Here is a 22551-nt window from a genome sequence, read left to right as displayed (position 1 = left end):
ACAATTGAGGAACTGAACAACAACAACAAACGGTAGACAAAAGTAAAAGTAATCATAGGTGTTGAGATGGAACAATTCTGCCTGAGGGGAAGAAAGTGGAAGGCAGTTGCTGAGCCTTATTTTGAAGGATTGATATAGAACCAGTGAGCAGGAATGCAAAGGGCATTTTGGAGCAAAGGAAAAGTTTGGACCACATCACCATAGTGTGTACACCAGAGTGCAATGTATTGTGTCTGGAAAATAGAGCTCTTATTTTTGAAGAACGGTGCCATTTGTATTGGTTGAAATTGTGTTAGGACAGATGAAGTAAAACATTGATGTACATAGGTGCCCTTCAAGATAAGAATTCACATGCTTCTGGTCTTACCAACTTTATTCCTTTTCTTTACTTTAAAAACTATACTTTAAAATCTTGATTTATTCTTTTCCTTTCATTGTTATTGTTTGAAAATGAAATTAAATTATTTCAGTCTGGAATACAAGGCTCTTTCTAGGTTGGATTTTTTTCCAAAAAATACAATGAGCAGATGTTATCATGGAGTGATTTTAAGATCTTGGGAAACATTTGTTCAGGACAGTCCTTTTCCTCAGTCAGGTGCCATCTTGCCTGGAGTCCTGCTCTACTCCAAGGAAATGGTGCTATGTAGCCTGAAGTCAGGGTTTGGGATTTGGGCCCAGAGTGTTGATGTCCCTGAAGGCTTCACCAGGGACCCTATTAGAATCAGGCACAGGAAGGAGTCAACATCCGGTCATGATTAATCCTCTGAACACCCTGGCCTAATGATGTAGACTGGCCTTGGGCCCCAGCCAGCTGCCCCTGGATTAGCCAGCCTCCTCCTTCATGCTTGACTCATGTTTTTCAGAGGCTCATTCTGTGCCGTGGCTTTCTTCTCTTCCCTCTGCGTTCATTAGAACTTTAGAGGTAAAGGGACCTACAAAAAATTGGCCCCAAGAGGTGGATTAAGGCTTGCACTGTCACTGCTAATCATAGCAGAGGCACAGCAGGGACTAAACTACAAGGCCACTGGACCACCGGAAATCATGGACATGCTTCAGAGGGCACATGCAACATCCTAAAAAGTACATGAGTGCTCTCTGTTACAAAGAATTGTCTGGTCCAAATGTATAGCTGTGGAGGAACCATCATGGAAATATTTATTTTTAAGAGCTGACAATCCTTTGCTTTTATGAGATTCTCAAAGGAGTCTAAGAAGAGCCCATAAAGGTCAAGAATCACTAGCAAAGTGGTTGAAAATATGGACTTCAGAGTAACCCAGACCTAGTTCAAATATTTTGGTTTTGGTCATGTGACTTGTAACAATGCACTTAACTCTCCTGATCCTTGGTTTCTTCTTTTCTAAAAGGGGACCTGTGGTCCCCAGTGTACAGGATAGTTAGAAGTATTAAACTGTCTAGTGCATATAGACAAAGGGTTTAGCAAAAGAACTGCACAAAGGAGGAACTCATTAAATAATTATATTCATTAATCACTGTAGTGAAAGAAGGTGAAAGTGAAGTCACTCAGTGGTATCCGACTGTTTGCAACCCATGGACTGTAGCCTGCACCAGGCTTCTCCGTCCATGGGATTCTCCAGGCAAGAGTACTGGAGTAGGTTGCCATTTCCTCCTCCAGGGGATCTTCCTGACCCAGGGATCAAACCTGGGTCTCCCGCATTGCAGGCAGATGCTTTACCCTCTGAGCCACCAGGGAAGCTATCGGGCTTTCCCAATAACTGTAGTACCTTTAAGCATCTCTAGAAGCAACATAGCACAGTGGAAATGTATCTGACTCAGACAGGTGGACCTGGCTTTAACGGTCACTTCATTTCCCTGAGCCTCCATTATTATATCTCTAAGTGGAGTGTGCTGCTTGTATCACAGGTTTGTTTTGAGAAATGAGAACATATGCAAGATATTTGCACAAGGACTGCCCTGTATTAGGTGTTCAATAAAAAGAGATATGAACTTCCTAGGTGGCACTAGTGGTAAAGACCCTGTGTGCTAATACAGGAGACATAAGAGGCACAGGTTCAAAACTGTGTCAAGAAGATCCCCTGGAGTAGGAAACGGCAGTTCACTCCAGTACTCTTGCCTGGAGAATCCCTTGAACAGAGGAGCCTGGTAGGCTACAGTTGATAGGGTCACTATGAGTCGGACACAACTGACGTGATTTAGCACAGCATAGCTAAGAGTCGGACGTGACTGAGTGACTTCACTTTCACTTTTCACTTTCATGCATTGGAGAAGGAAATGGCAACCTGCTCCAGTGTTCTTGCCTGGAGAATCCCAGGGACGGCGGAGCCTCGTGAGCTGCCGTCTATGGGGTAGCACAGAGTCGGACATGACTGAAACGACTTAGCAGCAGCAGCACAGAAAGGAGATATAACACTCAAACATCTTGTCCCCCAGTCCAGTCTCCCTCCCCCTGAATTAGAACCTGGTTAGGGCTGATGAGACTTGAAATCTCCCCAGGACATGGAGAAGACCTAAATCTTATACCAGTTTTTATTTGTCCTAATGTACCCAGAGGAAATTTTTGTCTATTTTTATTCTGTTCTCTTTCCTCTTTTTCTTATTTTTCTTCCGCTTTGGGAATTTCCTTTACTTCCTCCTAGCTTAAGGATAGATAAGAGTTGATTACAGGGGTTGCAAAAAGTAAGTGATGTAGTTGTGGGTCTTTTGGTTAGGGGTCTGATGGTCATAAAGTAGAAAGAAAAATGTCTTTGTTCAGGCTGCTAAAAGAAACTTCCATAAATTGGGTAGCTTTTAAATGGCAGCAGTTTATCCCTCACAGTTCTTGAGTCTGAAGTTCAAGATCAAGGTGCTGCAGAATCCATCTGGTGAGAGGTGCTTAATAGTCAGCTGTCTTTTTCTTGCTGTAACCCTAGATGGCAGAGAAGACAAGATATCTGTCTCAGGACTCTTTTATAAGGGCGCTAATTACCTTCCAAATGTCCCCTAATATCTTCATGTTGGGGGTTAGGATTTCAACATATGAATTTGAGGAAAACACATTCAGTCCATAGCAGAAAGGGCATTGGCTTTTCCTTTAGCAAAGGAAAGAGTGATCCAGATTAGGATAAAATAAATATCCTAGAATTACTGGGTAACATACCTGGATAGTTGAAATCAGTCATGTAAAATCAGTTGAGGAGAGTCACTATTCTCATGCTGAAGTACATACTTAAACATAATACTGAAAGAAAAAAATAAGACCGTAAAAAGCTACTTTCTTGGTAAAAAACCATTGCAAAGTGGAATTGTCATTGTTGTTTAGTCTCTAAGTGGTGCCTAACTCTTTCATGACCCCATAGACTGTTGCTTGACAGGCTCCTCTGTCCATGGGATTTCCCAGGCAAGAATACTGGAGTGGATTGCCAGTTCCTTCTCCAGGAGATTTTCCCAGCTCAGGAACTGAACCCTCATCTCCTGCATTGGCAGGCAGATTCTTTACACCAAGCTACCGGGGAAGTCCCACAAAGCAGAACAGACATATGCAATTGTGATCTTTGCTGAGTTTGAGTAATGAGCTCTTAACTAAATTGACTTCATTTTAAATAAAGACTAGACATGCATACACAGTGTGTGTGTGTGTGTGTGTGTGTGTGTGTGTGTGTGTAGCTAGGTAGGTAAACAGTCCCCCACCCTTCCTGTCTCCACATCTTCTGTAGTCTGACTCTGGCTTTCATATATAAGGTTCTCTTCCAGGAGACATCTGGTGTCATATTGTTCTCTCTGGATTTGAACGTCTTTTTTCTTGAAGCATGATCCCTTGAGGGACTAGTCATTGTCATCTATTAGAACACAGAATGGGTAGTGAATAGGGAGTGATGAGAAGTCAGGCCTTGGACTATTTAATCCAGCTCTGACCTTAACTAGCTGAGCAAGTTCGAATCTATGTGGAAGTACCTTCTCTTTAGAAGAGGTATTCAGTAAATGGTTTCTTATCCTCTATGTGCATCACATTATTTATCTATAAACGGAAGCAGTTGGACAAGATAATCTCTAAGGACCCTTCCAGTTCTTAATTCTAAGATTATCTTCTCAATGTTAGGACAATGTGGTGCTTACTGGCACCACCATTAATGAAATTACCCATCATTTATCTTATAAAGGGAAAGCAAAAAACCAATAGCAACGAGCCAGCTAAGCCTTAAAAAGAGAGTATGTGGATTTTTTATCATACCCGCAGCTCTGCAGTGATGCTTGCGATGAATGTGAATGTCTTAAAAAAAAAAAAAAAAAAAAGTTGCCCTGGGGTGACCTGACTTGCCTTATTGTTTGGACTTGGATACAGCAAACACATTCTACTTTAGTGTAGTTATGTATGCTTGAGACTCAGAATATAGCTGAAAATAAAAGTCTGTACTTAATACTTGTTGGTAAGAGATTATCCTACAAAAAAACATTTTTTTTCCATCCCCTTATCTTTTATTTACCTCTTCACTCAGACCTTGCCTCATACTCCACAGAGAAGGTTCGCAGGAGGTTACCAGGTGGCTCTCACTCAGATTTCATTCCCTCAATTCTACAAGTACCCATTAAGTTTCAATCTTTATCTTTCTTCTTCCTGTCATAGAGGATGAGGTGTCCTGCCAAGACTAAGCGTCTACAGGTCCAGTACTCGACCTCATTTCCTATTCACAGGGCTAGGATCCTGATCCAACTTTTGTGCTTCCTCCCCATCTTTAAAAACCACACATCTGTTTCCAGTCCTCCCCAAAACATTTTTAGTGACCGTCCCAACTGCCTGTGAAAGGTCCAGCCCAGAGTCCTGCTTCCATTAAATGTCACAACAGAAGAGCATAATTCCTAGAGTAAACTGTCTCACTTCACTTATACACAGCCATTAAAGTGGCTTCCGTTTGACCCCATTTCGTGTAGCCTTAATCTTATCCTTTACGTGCCTCTCTCACCATTAGATAACAGAAATGAAGTGATTTCTTTTGTGTTTGGCCTTTCCTGTAAATCTCATTTCCAGATTTGCTCCAAATTATGGGAAAGATTAAGTGGAATGGGAAAATGAGAGGAAGGCAGAAGACATTAGGCTCTGTTGAGGCAGGGCAGTCAAGTTTTACAGCTTGATTTTACCCCTGGCGAAACCGAGAGGGCGTGGCCTCCACCATCCACGGGCTGACACCCTCTGCAACAGGAGGCGTGGGCAGTGCATCCCCACCAGGGCATCCGTGCCCCATAACAGCTCTCGTCACTCTCCCCCTTTCCCCAGCTGTCAGCAGAGGAACTTCCTCTGACCACTGCTGCTGCATTAGTCAAAGTTTGTCAACTTGTCCACAGGATTTCTCTCCCAAATCTGTATGGCTGCCCTATTGTTCATTATATGTCTGGTTTTCTCATTTCTTAGGAAAGTTCTTTTTTCATTTTACATTTCATTCTGTTCCTTTGAACATAGGTCCCAGATACTTCTGACTGCAAAAAGTTGAATACTCCCCTCCACCTGTTTTAGTGTGTACAACTGTAGTCTAGAGATGAATAGCCAAGGAAGCCCTAGTACAGAAACTGAGAAGAACCAAGGTTCATGAAAACTGAACTTACGTCAGTTTATCTCTGACTCTCTTTTGTGACCTGCGGCATCTAACATCACTTTCCTGCCTCAGTTTCCTTATTTGTAAAATGTGAGCAAAAGCATTAACCTGTCGAGCTTCTTGAGTTCTATAAGAGCTATAGATAATTCATGGAAGAACTACCATGCTCACCAACTGTTATTTCTGCTAAATGTATTAGCAGCAGCACCAGCATCATGACACTCCTAAAACTGCATCTGTGCCTCACAGCAAGAACTTCCTATCCTAGAAACAGGTATAACCCATGTCCCTAGTTAGACTGTCAGTATTTAAGCATGTTTTCTCCCAGACTGTCTGTTGGGGGAGAAGGGTGTACTGTGATCCCCAGAAGTTCTTTTGCAGGTAGAGATGGTGTCCGAGTTTGTTCAGCTACCACCATCGACTCCAGGGACATTTCTAGCTGAAGATGACTAGTACCTAGAGGTGATTTAGACTAGAATCTGGGCCGCTTATCCATGTGCCAAACTTCCCAGTTCTCTGTGGTACGTGGTGTTTCTTCCTGAAGGTGCTGGGTGAAAGTGCTTCTCAGTCAGAGACTCCTCACAAAAGGCTTGACAGTCCCCTTTGTCAAGACTTTCCTCTAGAAGACACGGTACCAGATTGGACCTGCATTACACACCTCTGCATCCTTTTGCAGACTAGCAACTTTTTGTTGCGTTAGAGAAAATAACGTGAGAATTTTTTTTCACAGCACTATTCAATAGAGCTAGCTATGAGATCCATTACTATTGTCAAGCACATAACATTTAAGCATGGTGTTTCTCTGTGCCTGAAAAGGCAAGCAATATGGCCACTGTCTTTTGCTTCTAAACCCCCTTTCCTTGAGTCAGCAACATGGTAGCTTCCAGAGCAAATGGCAGAATCAGGTTAGCCTAGCACACTTGCCAAAGGTTTAGGTAAGAGATATTATACAAATGTCTAAGTTATTGTAGTTCTGGACTCCATGATTTCTAAAAGTCACTTTCACACAATTCATTATTATTAATATTTGTGACTATTTGATAAAATCCAGAACCTTTTTCTGCTGTGGAAAATAAATCATCCCTAATAGCTGAATTTTTTCCTTTATTTTAAACGTGAACTTTTGCCTGACAGTCACATGGCATCACATGCTTTTCTCTGCTTAATACTGTTTTTCTTACCTCCACCCTAGGATGGCCGTCTGCGGATGAATGACCAGCTGATTGCGGTTAATGGGGAATCTCTTCTGGGAAAGTCCAACCACGAAGCTATGGAAACACTTAGACGATCCATGTCCATGGAAGGAAACATCCGAGGGATGATCCAGTTGGTGATTCTGAGGAGGCCAGAGAGACCAATGGAGGTGATGCAATTTGTTATTTCCCTGTGCAAACTGCCCAAATGGCCACCAGAAAACTCACACTTCCATCACTAGTATGGTAGCTAAGCTCATACTGGTTTCTGAAATTAGAAAAATATGCACCTAGAGGTGCTCTGATGGGATTATGTGGCAAATAGGTGGTTATATATTTTAGGTATAACTAGAAATATAAAAATGTACATATAAATTAAGTCATGTATCCAGTATAACAGGTCCATAATTTCTAATTTTTCCCCAGAAATTCCTAGAGCTCTGGACTTTATGAATTACACTTTATTCAGATTAGGAACTTTAAAGCATATAACATGCTTATATACTTTTTGGATGATGTGCTAGCATTGTCCATACCTTATTAGGTTCCTAATAAGATGTCTATAATGCTTACTGTGAAGATCATTATAATGCAATTAGCTCTCTATATTCTTCCCTACAATGTGTGCTTGGGTAATACAAATCTGGGGCTTCCCTTGTGGTTCAGTGATAAGAATCTGCCTGCCAATGCAGGAGCCATGGGTTCAGTCCCTGGGTTGGGAAGATCCCATGGAGATCATGGCAACCCACTCCAGTATTCTTGCCGGGAAAATTCCATGAACAGGGAAGCCTGGTGGGCTACAGTCCATGAGGACTCAAAATAGTCAGATAAGACTTAGCCACTAAACAACAACAAATACAGATCTGCAACTTAACTAATTTAAAATTTGATGTATTAAACAAGCTTCTTGTTTCATATTATTCAGTTCAATTCAGTTCAGTCGCTCAGTCGTGTCTGACTCTTTGTGACCCCATGAATCACAGCACGCCAGGCCTCCCTGTCCATCACCAACTCCTGGAGTTCACTCAAACTCAAGTCCATCAAGTCAGTGATGCCATCCAGCCATCTCATCCTCTGTCATCCCCTTTTCCTCCTGCCTCCAATCCCTCCCAGCATCAGAGTCTTTTCCAATGAGTCAACTCTTCTCATGAGGTAGCCAAAGTACTGGAGTTTCAGCTTTAGCATCATTCCTTCAAAAGAAATCCCAGGGCTGATCTCTTTTAGAATGGACTGATTGGATCTCCTTTCAGTCCAAGGGACTCTCAAGAGTCTTCTCCAACACCACAGTTCAAAAGCATCAATTCTTTGGTGCTCAGCTTTCTTCACAGTCCAACTCTCGCATCCATACATGACCACTGGAAAAACCATAGTCCTGACTAGACGGACCTTCATTGGCAAAGTAATGTCTCTGCTTTTAAATATGCAATCAAGGTTGGTCATAACTTTTCTTCCAAGGAGTAAGAGTCTTTTAATTTCATGGCTGCAGTCACCATCTGCAGTGATTTTGGAGCCCCCAAAAATAAAGTCTGACACTGTTTCCACTGTTTCCCCATCTATTGCCCATGAAGTGATGGGACCAGATGCCATGATCTTTGTTTTCTGAATGTTGAGCTTTAAGCCAACTTTTTCACTCTCCTCTTTCACTTTCATCAAGAGGCGTTTTAGTTCCTCTTCACTTTCTGCCATAAGGGTGGTGTCATCTGCATATCTGAGGTTATTGATATTTCTCCCGGCAATCTTGATTCCAGCTTGTGCTTCTTCCAGGCCAGCATTTCTCATGATGTACTCTGCATATAAGTTAAATAAGCAGGGTGACAATATACAGCCTTGACATACTGCTTTTCCTAATTGGAACCCATCTGTTGTTCCATGTCCAGTTCTAACTGTTGCTTCCTGACCTGCATATAGGTTTCTCAAGAGGCAGGTCAGGTGGTCTGGTATTCCCATCTCTTTCAGAATTTTCCACAGTTTGTTGTGATCCACACAGTCAAAGGCTTTGGCATAGTCAATAAAGTAGAAATAGATGTTTTTCTGGAACTCTCTTGCTTTTTCGATGATCCAGTGGATGTTGGCAATTTGATCTCTGGTTCCTCTGCCTTTTCTAAAACCAGCTTTAACATCTGGAAGTTCACAGTTCACGTATTGCTGAAGCCTGGCTTGGAGAATTTTGAGCATTACTTTACTAGCGTGTGAGATGAGTCCAATTGTGCAGTAGTTTATATTTTTGAAATATATTATTATTATTATTATTTATGGAGTTTTTTAATGTAAGAAATATTTTTATGTATACATGAAGTATAAACAAAATATTATTGAATGCTGATATTGCTAAGTATTTCACTTACATACAATTATATTTATATAATTATTATATTTTACAATTATATATTATATCAATTATATTTACCATAAAGTATTCCTAAAACATTACTTTTGCTAATATATAGGCAATAGTTATTAAATTATCTTACAAATTATTTTAAGAAAAGATAAGAAGTAAGTTGATAATAGTTAAGAGGTGAGAAAAACATGAGAAAATCACATATATATTCTCTAAGGACAAATAATGTTTGTGTGATATATTAATACAGGAAGTTAAAATAGAATTCTATTAAAACACTGTTTTAATAATAAATTCAACTTAAAAATGGTAAAAGATTTTCAGATTAAGAATAGAAGGTAGTTGGGACTCATAGTGGTTAAAAGTTTGGGCTCTAGAGTTTTAGATTGAGTTGGGTCATTTCCTGGCTATGTAAAGACATACATAGTTGAATGCTCAGGACTTGTAGATGGCGATACTATTGTCTGCCTTATCCTTTCATCTATCTTCATTTACCAGCATCTAGTAGAAAGCTGGGCTTCCCTGGTGGCTTTCCTGGTGACTCAGATGGTAAAAAAAAAATCTGCCTGCAATGCAGGAGACCCAGGTTCGATCCCTGGGTCAGGAAGATCCCCTTGAGAAGGAAATGGCAACCCACTCCAGTATTCTTCCCTGGAGAATTCCACAGACAGAGGAGCCTGCCGGGCTGCAGTCCATGGGGTCACAAATAGTCGGACACGAATGAACAACTAGCACTTTCTGTTTCAGTAGACAGTTATTATACATTGTGTAATAAATGAATAAAAGTTTCATATAAGGCCTACTTCATCTGAGAGGATAAGCTGAAGTAAACTTAGCTGTATCTTCTATGTTAGTCACTCAGTCATGTCCAGCTCTTTGCGACCCCATGGACTGTACCCCTTCAGGCTCCTCTGTCCATGGGATTTTCCAGGCCAGAATACTGGAGTGGGTGCCATTTCCTTCTCCAGGCTGTATCTTACTTTGTCACATTATCGGCTATTGGAAAGAAGGAACTGTACCTTTTTACTCTTCTATACATAACCTTCTAAATGTTAAATAAATGTAAATTGGCAATTACTGAAGACTATATATAATGAGCCAACTCATTTTCAACATTTGTGTCTGCTTAAGTGACATAGAGGTTTCCATGAATATTTAATGGATTTCACTTATGTACACAGTCATAAAACCCTTATCTGTTGCTTCCTACTATGAGAGAATCAGCTCCTTTTTAGTTGAATTTCATTCTTACTCTGGAGCCCTAGACCTCCATGGAACCCAGTTGTTGGAGGCAGGTATGAAGTAAGGTCTGTGGGCCCCTGAGTCACCCCTTCCATGCATCTGTGTTTTAAATCTCCCTTAAGATGTCTTGGAGCAAAGATTTCTCAACTAATAGAAAAGTCGGAAATACACTGCTCAAGATTTCCATATCTGTGCAGAAGTAATAGATAGCAAATGAAAAAAAGAAAAAGAGAAATGAACACTGCTAAAAGAGTTCCCTCCCCACTTTTCATCTTCCCTAGTTTCCAGTCTTTCTCTCCAATATATGAATGCCTAGTGGATAAATGCTCGTTGTTTTGCCTCAACAAGTTGACACTTTATTATTTGCATTCTCCTTTACCGCAGGTATTTTCATTTTAATTCTCACGCTCTGGGCTGGGCTGACAATTATTCCATCAGAAGCAAGTACTAAGCCTTCAGTTTGTTGCCCATCTTCAGAAGTGTCCTGTTGATATGGTTCACTAGGAAATCGATTAGGAATAAGAAATGGGACAAAAAAATTTTTTATGAGGACATTTAAACAAGATTCATTTTTGGTTTCCCTAATATTTACATGCTTTCCATGGGGGATGAGCAGGCACTTGGCTCTCTCAGCTAGTGAGAATCTCTGTGGTACCCATGAAGATTAAAGAGTATTATTTTTTTTCATATAGCGACAGCCGCCTAATGTACAGCTAATCTTTATTAAATTAAAAAGAAAAAAAAAGGCTGTGGCTATTTGATCTCCCAAATCTGTTTTACTGTGTCAAAGCATATGTTGTGTGCTCATGTGTTTGGAAGATTGTCCTCTGGAGCAGCAATCACCCTCAGGTATGATAAAAAAGAATCAGTAACCTAGAAAAAGGCCTCAGCACTGCTCATATATTCAGCGAAATCAATTAGGTTTGGAAAGAACACCAAAATGGTTACTTGAACATGATATTGATATTTAAAAAAAAAAAAAAAAGAAGATGCTACTTAAGAAAAGTCAAAATATATAGTCTTTGTGGTATTTTCCCACATTACCCAGATGTACAAGATACGTAAACAGTTTTGATGAGAACCTTGTGAAGAATACATAATGAGCCCTTGATTGAATCAAAATCATTTTAAACAGAAACATGTTTTTCAAAGGATGAGCTTGAGGTTCAGTTGTAATTCTATTTGAGCCTAGAGACTTGGTATTAAAAAATGGGTTATGACCTGTTTTTTTCTTTTTCCTTCCCCCAAACATTTCCCTCCCCTGAGTTGTAAGCTCAGCTTGGTAGAAGCAGAATATGTTTAAAAATCCATTATATTTTTTATTGGCTGGGACACTAATGGAAGGCTCCTCGACAGCTCTAGTTTACAGGCTGAATACTTTAATTAGGCTGGTTACTGATCAGTTGTTGGGATATTGATTGTGTCATTTATCAAAGAGCCAGGAAAGCAGCAAAAAAATTTGTTGTTGTTGTTAAAGCCCTTGCCGACATAAGGTAGGTCCTACCTCACCTTCCTGCCAGGGCTCCAGCTTAAATTTAGGAGTAGCTTGCACCTGGTTTGGTTGAGTAGTGGTACGGGGCAAAGGGCACCCCTGGGGTGTGGAAAAAGTGTTATAGACCTTGACAAAAAGCAAAGGACCTGTAGTAGCTGAAAACATCTTAATTATGAAGAATGTATGCATTGAATGCTGTGAATATTTTGTTTAACTAGCAGGATGCCAAGTTATTATAACTAAAAGGAGTATAAAATCAAATGCATTGTTTGGGTCAAATGCTCTTTTTCAGAAGGAAAGAGCTTTGGAGATCAATTTTATGTTTCTGTCTGGGGCATGTTCTTCTCACCAGTGGTCAAGGGAATGGTCCTGAGATGGCTTTCAGTTCACTTCTTTGAATCTATTAGGATGACACGTTATGTGAACCCAAGCAAAACCCAGTTCTCTGTGCCTTGTTCCTCTTGAATAGCGGCTAGAACTCCCTGCAGTCAGCCCCTTCTAATGTCTCGGGGGCATCTGGGGCACAGGCCATATGGGGGCATGATTATGAAGATAGCAGTTTTAAGTCTGAATTTGTTTACAGACTGTCAAAATAGAAGGGGGAAATATGGTAAAAGAGAAAACTCTCAGGAGAACCACTGTCTGGCAGTGTCACAGAAGTTTGTTACAGTTCCTGGCCGAAAAGCCTGGTGTCTGCAGTGGAGCTCTCCCGTGGCTTTTCAGTGGTAAACCTGTCTGGGTTCTGACTTGTCCTAAAGCATATGCACTTAGTCGCCAAGCGGGGGAGAGAGAGAGGGGGGAACCATCTGGTTGGCAGAGAAACACCCTTGGCATGAACTGTATTCTTATGTTGACATTACCACAAGCTGCACTCCCAGATGGAAGAAAATGTGAAAGAAGACAGTTGTACGTGGCGGGAAAGAATCATAAAGTTAATCCCCTTTCGTACTGGCTATCAGCACTCCTAAGCCTTAACACCACAATGTCAGTAGTTTTTATTTCTTATTCAAAGATGTTTTAACTGATAGGAACATTTTGATTTTCCACTGTCCAGGATTTCCATGCCAGAGAATCTTGAAAAATTATTTGAAAGTTGATCATTCTTTCACTTTGCTTTCATTGACAAAGTTGGGACATGTTACAAAAGTGAATGTAGTTCTTGTTTTCATTCCTTAGGAGCCTACAGAATGTGGGGCATTTTCTAAGCCCTGCTTTGAGAACTGTCAAAATGCTGTAACCACCTCCAGGAGAAATGATAATAGTACATTGCATCCATTTGGCACGTACAGTCCACAAGACAAACAGAAAGGTAAGGCTCTCTACTGAAAATTATCTACTGCAAGTGGTGTGAGAAAACACAAGTGTTTATTTAAAAAAAAAAAAAAAGAGGAACAAAGGGGAATTAATTAGACTAAGTGCAGACTTCGTTACTCTGAGTCCTGAACACTGAGAGAAGGGTGGGGGAGCTGACTCACAAGTTGTGAAGCAGATTCCTGGCATTGCCTCCAGTTTAAGTGACAGTTTCTGTGCTTGCTGCCCCAAACATGGAGGGTTATGTATAAAACAAACCATGCCTGCAGAAACAAAATGACAAACCATTATTTTTGTTTAAGAATATTTTAATATTGGAAGTTACCAAGTGTAAATAACAATTCAACTCACAATATATATGGACTGGTATTAAACCATGGAGTGATCATAGCACAATTTGCAGATTTATGCTTATTTTTGAGTGGTAAATGCCATGAACCATGACCATGATTATCTTGTACACGTCACATTTCTAGTGGAGTTTTACATGTAAAAGCCTTAGATTTTCCTCTTTCTGTTTTCAAAAATTATGCTTTAGGCCACCAAGAAATTTATTTCCCTGCTTCTCCTTTCTGTTTAGTAACTTTAATTTTTTTTTGTACTACAAAAGCAATAGATATTCATGACAGAATATTAAGAGAAAGGCAATAAAGAGAAGATTTAATGTTTCTCATGTGTGTGTGCGCTAAGTTGCTTCAATTGTGTCTGACTCTTTGTGACTCTGTGCCATAGCCTGCCAGCCTCCTCTGTCCATGGGACTCTTCAGGCAAGAATACCAGGGTTGGTTGCCATGCTCTCCTCCAGGGGATCTTCCCAACCCAGGGACTGGACCCACATCTCTTATGAGAAACTGACTTGACTTTCTGTCAGTATGTCTTTTCCCATCTTAATACAATTAAATATTTTCTTGACAAAGCAGGATTTCCTTCTGAGTCCTTCTGTCACAAAGGCAGGAAGAATCTGGGTAAGGAACAGCAGGTTCCCCTCACACCAGAAATGCCTTCTCTTGACCATGTCCCAGTAATGACCAAGAACGTTTCCAGCCCTTATATAACTTGACTGGCATTTAATTCTCAAGCATCACATAGTCCAGTGACAATCCAAATTCAGGGTTTTATTCCTTGTTTAATATGATGTTCAAAGGAACATTGGACACATTCCCTCCTATCTTGTTTCATTTTCAGTGCTTGTAAAATATTTCGCTGAAGTGAGAATTACATGGTATATTTTTAGAGGACATTGAGACACTCAAGGAAATGGGATAATATCTCTAGGAAGGCTGGCAGAGGCAAACATAATGAAACTATAAAACTAGTTAAAGTGTAAGGATACACCCAGAAAAAAAATATTTAAATAATAAAATCCATTCAAAACACATGCTGAAAATAAGATGCAGTGATACTTTGGAACTTCAGTAGAATGTTCTAAGTTTGTATTTCCCTGAACAATGAGAGTCCTTTAGGCACAGAACCACTGGAAGGTTCTGTCTGTTCTCTTCCTCCTGAGACATGGATCCATGGTCCACCAGGTACCTGCTACACTTCCTCCTCCTACCTCAACTTTCCAAGGTAACATTAAAAATCCAGCTCTTTTAAAATTCTATTAGACATTATTTCTTTAAAAAGCACAGAAAATCCATTATTATTTCCTTGTGGTTCTGTGATACAATACTCATTTATAAGAATTTGACCTATCAAAGCATAGACTTGTTAAATTTTAACTGTAATAGGCCAGTAGATGGAACACTCTTACTTTTTATATAAGCTTATTGACTGAAAGAGAATACTGTAGAAGAATACTGTGCTCGTCACTTCTTTGTAGTATTAATAACATTTTCAGTTTTGAGAACCATTGAGAGTTCCTGAGTTTCAGATGCACATGAGGTGGTCATAGGCCACTGAGACTCATGAAACATGAGTGATGTTGACTTGCCACCACCCAGGTTTCTAAGGAGCTCCTTTAGAAAAACAAGATTGACTTGACAAAATGTAATGTCTAATGAGGAGAGGAACTGTTACAGCCAAAACATTAACTTTTTTTTCTTCCCTTCCTCCTTTCCTTTGTATATTTAAAAGTCCAATGTTGATATGCTGTGTTCCATCTATTTTTGTAATAATAGTACGTACCACCCACTGTTCTACTGTTATTTTTTATATATATACATAATCCTGTCAAGCTGTTAGAGAGAAAAGGCATTCTTAAAACTAACATTTGTAGAAATTATAACACCAGAAAATTCACATTTGTGTTGGAGAATTGCTCACAATGCCTGCAGCGGAATGAGTGTGGGGCTCCAGGGTGGGAATAATGATGGAGGTTGTCTCCCAGGGGTTCACTATAAAATCCGATTAGGCATTTGAATGGTAATGAAGTGCACACACACTACATTTTCTGAAGATTCTTTCTGGCAGATCTCACCCTGGGCCAAGTAATAGCCGAAGTACAGTTTACCTCTGGTTTGTTCTTCCCTCTCCTCCCGTTGTTCTCATCTCCCTTTTGTGCTCTACTCCTGCTTCCTCCCCACTTTTAGTTCCTGAGAACTCCAGCCCTTGCCCCAAGCACTTGTGGCCCCAAGGCGGCCCAGGATCACCCACTGAGGTCTTCTCAGGCCTTTCACCCACACTCCAAACCAGATGTTTTAATTCTGTATCCTGTCCCACTGAACCCATGTGCCTCGGGGTCCTTTGAAGAGACACATAAGAGTGCGATTATGTACAATATGTCCCCTCCTGGGAACTTGCATGTATCCACCCCCGAATAGCATGTAAGGCACTGCCTCTGCAGTGATGATCAGAAATTGAATTATACTTTTCAACTTGACTGATGATTATGGGATAACTTCATTGTGTAGAATGTGCTAGGCTGCAACGATGAACACAATGTTGTTATTGTTCTCAACAATAGTCTAAAGCAGAGGTCAGCAGACTTTGTCTGTAAAGGGCCATAAAATACATTTTAGGCTTTTTGGACCATAGGATCTCTGTTGTAGCTCCTCACCTCTGCCACGGTAGTGTGCAATCAGCCATAGACAGTATGTTCATGATTGTGTTCAATGAAAGTTTATGTACAAAATCAGTAGGTAGGCTGGTTTGGGGCCAGGGCCATAGCTTGCTGCTGCTGCTGCTGACATGAACCCTTTGTCCTTCTTTTCTGATTTGCCCTTGCAGAATGGATCCTATAAAATAAGTCACAACAATAAAAGATGGAGATTAAAATAAGGGTCATTTGGTCATAAATGAAGTAGTAACTAGATGTACAGTATTTTATAGGCAATATATAAAATATCCATCAAGACCTACCTTGTATATTCAGTGGGATCCAGAAATACTGTTTTTAGGAGACAAGAATTGTAGATTTTCACGATGATAAAGACCTTAACAAATGTGTTTGGATGAAGAGGAAAAAAAAATTCTTTACAGCAAGTGGATCTGTTGTTAAAAAGTACTAAGGATAATCACAACATTGTTGATCAACTATACTCCCATATAAAGTAAAAAGTTAAAAAAAAAAACTACCAAGGATAGAGAGTCATCAAAGAAAACACATCTGCACCTATCATCACTTTAAAAACACGCAGATTATTCATGTGAATAAAATAAAAATTGAAGTTAATGATCATAATAAACTTGAAGTAGCCAGTTCAGTTCAGTTCAGTCGCTCAGTCGTGTCCGACTCTTTGCCACCCCATGAATCGCAGCACACCAGGCCTTCCTATCCATCACCAACTCCCGGAGTTCACTCAGACTCACGTCCATCGAGTTGGTGATGCCGTCCAGCCATCTCATCCTCTGTCGTCCCCTTCTCCTCCTCCCAATCCCTCCCAGCATCAGAGTCTTTTCCAATGAGTCAGCTCTTTGCGTGAGGTGGCCAAAGTACTGGAGTTTCAGCTTTAGCATCATTCCCTCCAAAGAAATCCCAGGACTGATTTCTTTCAGAATGGACTGGTTGGATCTCCTTTCAGTCCAAGGGACTCTCAAGAGTCTTCTCCAACACCACAGTTCAAAAGCATCAATTCTTCAGCGCTCAGCCTTCTTCACAGTCCAACTCTCACATCCATACATGACCACTGGAAAAACCATAGCCTTGACTAGACGGACCTTTATTGGCAAAGTAATGTCTCTGCTTTTGAATATGCTATCTAGGTTGGTCATAACTTTCCTTCCAAGGAGTAAGCATCTTTTCATTTAATTTCATGGCTGCAAACACCATCTGCAGTGATTTTGGAGCCCAAAAAAATAAAGTCTGACACTGTTTCCACTGTTTCTCCATCTAGAGGACATGCTAAAGAAGAAGAATGAGAGGCGAAAGAGGAGGACATGGATGAATTTATATGTAGTGCAGTAAGAGAAATAAATATAGACAAGTAGATGATAGATTGATAGCTTATTGCAAAAGCAGTACGTGGTAAATGTTACACAAGAATTAGTTTTTGTAATATTAACAGATAAACTGAAAGTGTCAGTGGATAAAGATAGTGAGGATGTATTTCTTGCTAATATCACAGCCCAGTGAGAACTGAGGGACCTGGGCTCTTTCCATTGGAAGCTGGCCATCTTCTGGTGCCTCATCCACTTATGGTTGCAGCAGGCAGATGGGAAAGGGGGAGAAGTTGCATTTACCCTTTCTTAAGCATTGAAACTGGACACAACATTGACCATAGTAACTTACTTTCTATTGTCCAGAACTGGTCTTGTTATAAAAAGGGGTGGAAAATGGGGTTGATGCTCTAGATGTGTACGAGGAAGAAAGGAAGACCATAGGTACTGGGAGCACTAGAATTCTCTGCCACTGTTGTAAAAATACCAATAGATCCCAGAAACCAACAGTGAAGGTTTCATAGAAAACGTGATATTTGAGGTGGACCTTGGGAGAAGGGTGGGACTTTTAATGGATGAAATGGGTTTTGCAATTATATGAGCAAGTACACTGGGGTAGAAAAGCCTGGCCTTGGGGTCTAGAATTGTAAATGGTCTCTGGTGGCTAATGTGTAATAGATAAAGTTAACTGCCAGGGACAGAGACTTTTATACTCTAGGCAATTGTGTGCAACTGAAAATTTTTTGATCAGGCAGTTATATGATCACAGCTATGTTTGCCACTAGTGAAAAAATGAACTGAGAAGTTGAGGATAAAAGATCAGAACTGATAGAAAAGATGTGGTCCTCATATGTCCTTTATTCCAATTTACCTTGTAGACTTTCTGCTCTGTGTGCATGTGTGCTAAGTTGCTTCAGTCGTGCCCAATTCTTTGTGACCCTATGGACTATAGTCTACCAAGCTTCTCTGTCCATGGGATTTTCCAGGCAAGAATACTGGAGTGGGTTGCCATGCCCTCCTCCAAGGGATCTTCCTGACCCAGGAATCAAACCCGAGTCTCTTATATCTCCTGCATTGGCAGGTGTGTGTGTGTGTGTGTGTTTTCTTTTTTACCACTAGCGCCATCTCTCAGCAAATCTTTGACTGCTGCATATTACCAGGTCACTGGAGGTGGAGGACAGTGCTGACCGCTTTGTTCTTCGTGCTTCTGTACTCTGATCATCTGACTTATCAGATTCCTGCTTCAAGTCTCATTTTCAGGGATATTTCAGCAGTGCTAGAACTGCCTCCATTTTATACTAGTCTGTGATGCAGAGCTTTGAACAAGTCCTTCCCTGGTGTATTCATCAGGGTTCTCCAGAGAAACAGAACCAATGGAATGTATATGTGAGTATATGTATGTCTCTCTGTGTGTGTATTACATATACATACATATGTAGAGATTTATTGCAAAAGGTTGGGTAACATGATTATAGAGGAAGGCAAGTCCCAAGACCTGCAGGGTAAGTGGGCAAGCTAAGACCTAGAAGAAAGAGCCAATGGTGTAGTCCCTGTCTGAAGGGGCTAGCAGGATCAAGAACCAGGAAAAGCCAGTGGTTCAGTTTGAATCCAAGGGCAGGAAAAAAGCCAGTGTCTCAGTTTGAAGGCAGTCAGGCAGGAAGAATTCTCTCCTACTTAGAGGAAGGTCAGCCTTTTTGTTCAGGCCATCAACAGATTGGAAGTGGCCCACCCACATAGGGGCAGTTGCTCAGTGGTAAAGAATCCACCTGTACTTCAGGAGCTGCAGGAGACTCAGATTCAATCCCTGGGTTGGGAAGATCCCCTGGAGGAGGACATGGCAACCCATTCCATATTCTTGCCTGGAGAATCCCATGGACAGAGAACCCTGGTGGGATACAGTCCATACGTCCACAGAGTCAGACATGACTGAAGCGACTGAGCATGCGTTCATACCCACATATGGGAGGGGTGCAATCTACTTTGTCTGCTGATTTCAATCACTATCACTCCAAAACAACCAGACAGAATACCGAGTGTCTTGGCACCCTGAGCCCAGTCAAGTTGACACATAAAATTAGCCATCAAACCTGGTGTGTGGGCAGGTCAGAGCAGATTGCTACCAGCAGCATTTCTCAAGGACAAAGAGATTATTTCCTTGTTCCATCAACAGAGTCAACTTTCTGGTAGAATCTCACTATAACAGATCCATAGCAAGTTTATGGCATACAGATTAATAATCCTTTTTTGTGCTTATTGGCACTTTGTGTTTATAAATCACTGTTTGAATATGCACAGTCTTATATAATCCTGTGCTCTTCCAATGAAAGTATTCGTTTCCCTACTATGTAGATTTAAAAACCAAAGTTTATAGAAGTTGAGTAGTTTTCTTAAGTTCATACAGCATAACAGGCCGTGATTGGAAATATGTAGTTTTGCAACACAAACCATACTCTTAACCATTATGCATACAATTTTTTCATACATTATTTAATAATTTATTTTTTGATAAGGGTTAAATCAAGCTCAACATTCATAAAATGAAGATCATAGCATCTGGTCCCATCACTTCATGGCAAATAGATGGGGAAACAGTGTCAGACTTTATTTTTGGGGGCTCCAAAATCACTGAAGATGGTGATTGTAGCCATGAAATTGAGAAATGCTGCTCCTTGGAAGAAAAGTTATGACCAACCTAGATAGCATATTGAAAAGCAGAGACATTACTTTGCCTACAAAGGTCCATCTTTGTCAAGGCTATGGTTTTTCCAGTGGTCATGTATGGATATGAGAGTTGGACTGTGAAGAAAGCTGAGCACCAAAGAATTGATGCTTTTGAACTGTGGTGTTGGAGAAGACTCTTGAGAGTCCCTTGGACTGCAAGGAGATCCAACCAGTCCATTCTGAAGGAGATCAGCCCTGGGATTTCTTTGGAAGGAATGATGCTAAAGCTGAAACTCCAGTACTTTGGCCACCTCATGTGCAGAGTTGACTCACTGGAAAAGACCCTGATGCTGGGAGGGATTGGGGACAGGAGGAAAAGGTGACGACAGAGGATGAGATGGCTGGATGGCATCACCGACTCGATGGATGTGAGTTTGAGTGAACTCCGGGAGTTGGTAATGGACAGGGAGGCCTGGCGTGCTGTGATTCATGAGGTCGCAAAGAGTTGGACCCAACTGAGCAACTGAACTGAACTGAAATAATACTTAAAGCTAAACTCAATGCTTGGTACACAGAAAGATCTCAAAAATCCTTGTTATTAGTTGTAATATTCAGTATACATGTCTATTTACTTTTCATATAAAATAGACTGAGAAGTAAACAGTTTTTGTGGGTAGGAAAACCAGGATTCAGACCCTAGTCTTCTGCTCCCTAGGCCCCAAACTTAGGGTTTTCCAATACAATGCAGATGCAAGAAGAATTTTTTTTTTAAACCTCTACGGTGTCTAAACGGTGAGTAGATATACTGTATCTCATGATTTTTTAAGTACTTTTTGTCACTGAGGCCAATGCTTAAATCACCATCTAATCCACAGCATTCATTACAGAATCTTGTTTACCAAAATGTTAAGTCATTAAAAAAAATGGCTTGTTAATCTTCTACAAATCACAAGTAATGAATATGTGTCAGCCATTTTGAGATGGGAAAATGTAGTTAAGATGCACGGACTTCACTTGCCAGGGGTTCCCAGCGGGTCACCACCGTAAAAGCATATTAGCAGGCTACGATTTCTTCATACAGGCTGTATTAGTGCACATATGAGCCCTTCAGTTCTGTATGAGGACTTATTTATTTCATGGTTGGTTTCTGCGTTGGTGAAAATTATGTCTGAGAGATGGACTGGAACAAATCCAGGCACCAAACAGTTCTGCCTCCAGTTTCCTACAGCTTTATTTGTTCTTTGTTTGTAGACCTATTGCTTCCCAGTGATGGATGGGCTGAGAGCGAAGTACCACCTTCTCCCCAACCACATCCCGTTCTGGAATTGGGCCTTGAAGATTACAGCCACAGGTATCGATAAAATGATATATTGTAAATGTTCCCTGTTATGGTTTTTCTGGGAAAACCCAGCAACCTTATTTTAACTCTATTTCTTTCCAGAATGGAAATCTCATAGTATCTATAATTCCTTTCCAGTGAAAACTTCTTATAGCTAATATTGACACCTCAGATGGTTCATTTTCGCCTCCTGGAATTTGAGATTCATCATATATTATTAAAATATATGGGGAAATTGTTGAATCTTTTTTTTTTACCAAGTTAAAAACTAGAGAGATGGAACTCAAAAAAAGTTATATGGGAGGGTATAAAACAAAACTGAGAAGACATAAAGCTCCTTTTTTTTTAAATTTGTAATTGGCAAATTCTAAAAGTATCTTAAAAATATATGTTCCAAGAAAGTTAATGGAATCTAAAAATTAAAGCAACAGCATATGTAATCTAAACTATTGAAAAGAATGCCCAATATTATATCCATTCTGTAATAGAAACAAAAAAATCAATAATATTTAGACTCACACAAGCATGAGAAAGAGAGATTTACTAAGCATACACACCATTTGAATAGTAGAATTCATAGATTTTGTTCTTCTGATGAGTTTTAAAAATCATTAACTTGTCCCTTAGCTATTTTCTATATTTATTATGGCTGTTAAAAATTGGATATTTTATTCCATTGTTGCCCCATGGTAGTCCTGTGAGATTTTTTTCATTTATCTTGCAGCAAGGCTGGTGTCATCACTATTATGTTTTTTATTACAATCTGCTAAAAATAAAACAAGAGTATAGCTACCTCTATTAGCCAAAATCTTACGCTATCTCCTATTCCTACATTTCTGAAGTCAAATATCTTACTCAAACACAATTTCTTCAACTAGACTGATAATCATAATAATGTTCTAGATCAATATCTCTGGGGGTTTATTGAGCAGAAATCTGGACATATTTGATTTTGCTTGTTTATTTCCATTGCCTGCCTTTAGTCTGAATCAAAAATGACAGTTTGGTAGCATTAAAATCCCCTGTTGAAAATAATTTCACTCACCTACCTTATTGTTTATCCAGGGTATATGCACAAAACTGCTAGAACAGTGCAGAGTTAAATCAGATATA

At 40.2% G+C, this 22551-nt stretch overlaps 1 protein-coding gene across 14 annotated transcripts in view; it reads left to right on the top strand.

The window, feature by feature from the left end:
* The window catches only part of PARD3B (par-3 family cell polarity regulator beta), a 1159019-nt gene that overhangs the window by 685753 nt on the left and 450715 nt on the right, over positions 1-22551 (top strand). For all 14 annotated transcript variants that reach the window (XM_086344421.1, XM_086344496.1, XM_086344507.1 and 11 more), the window contains 3 exons: positions 6736-6906; positions 12988-13120; positions 21351-21450. In XM_086344421.1, coding sequence (XP_086200547.1) covers positions 6736-6906; positions 12988-13120; positions 21351-21450 — 404 coding nt within the window. The remainder of the gene's footprint in view (positions 1-6735; positions 6907-12987; positions 13121-21350; positions 21451-22551) is intronic.

The sequence above is a fragment of the Bos grunniens genome, chromosome 2, assembly GCF_055505025.1.
Source record: "Bos grunniens cultivar Pamir isolate PY7600 chromosome 2, Bosgru_T2T1.0, whole genome shotgun sequence".
In the NCBI taxonomy this organism is placed as follows: domain Eukaryota; kingdom Metazoa; phylum Chordata; class Mammalia; order Artiodactyla; family Bovidae; genus Bos; species Bos grunniens.
The sequence above is the reverse complement of the archived record's forward strand: the minus strand, read 5'-3'. Positions and strand labels throughout refer to the sequence as shown.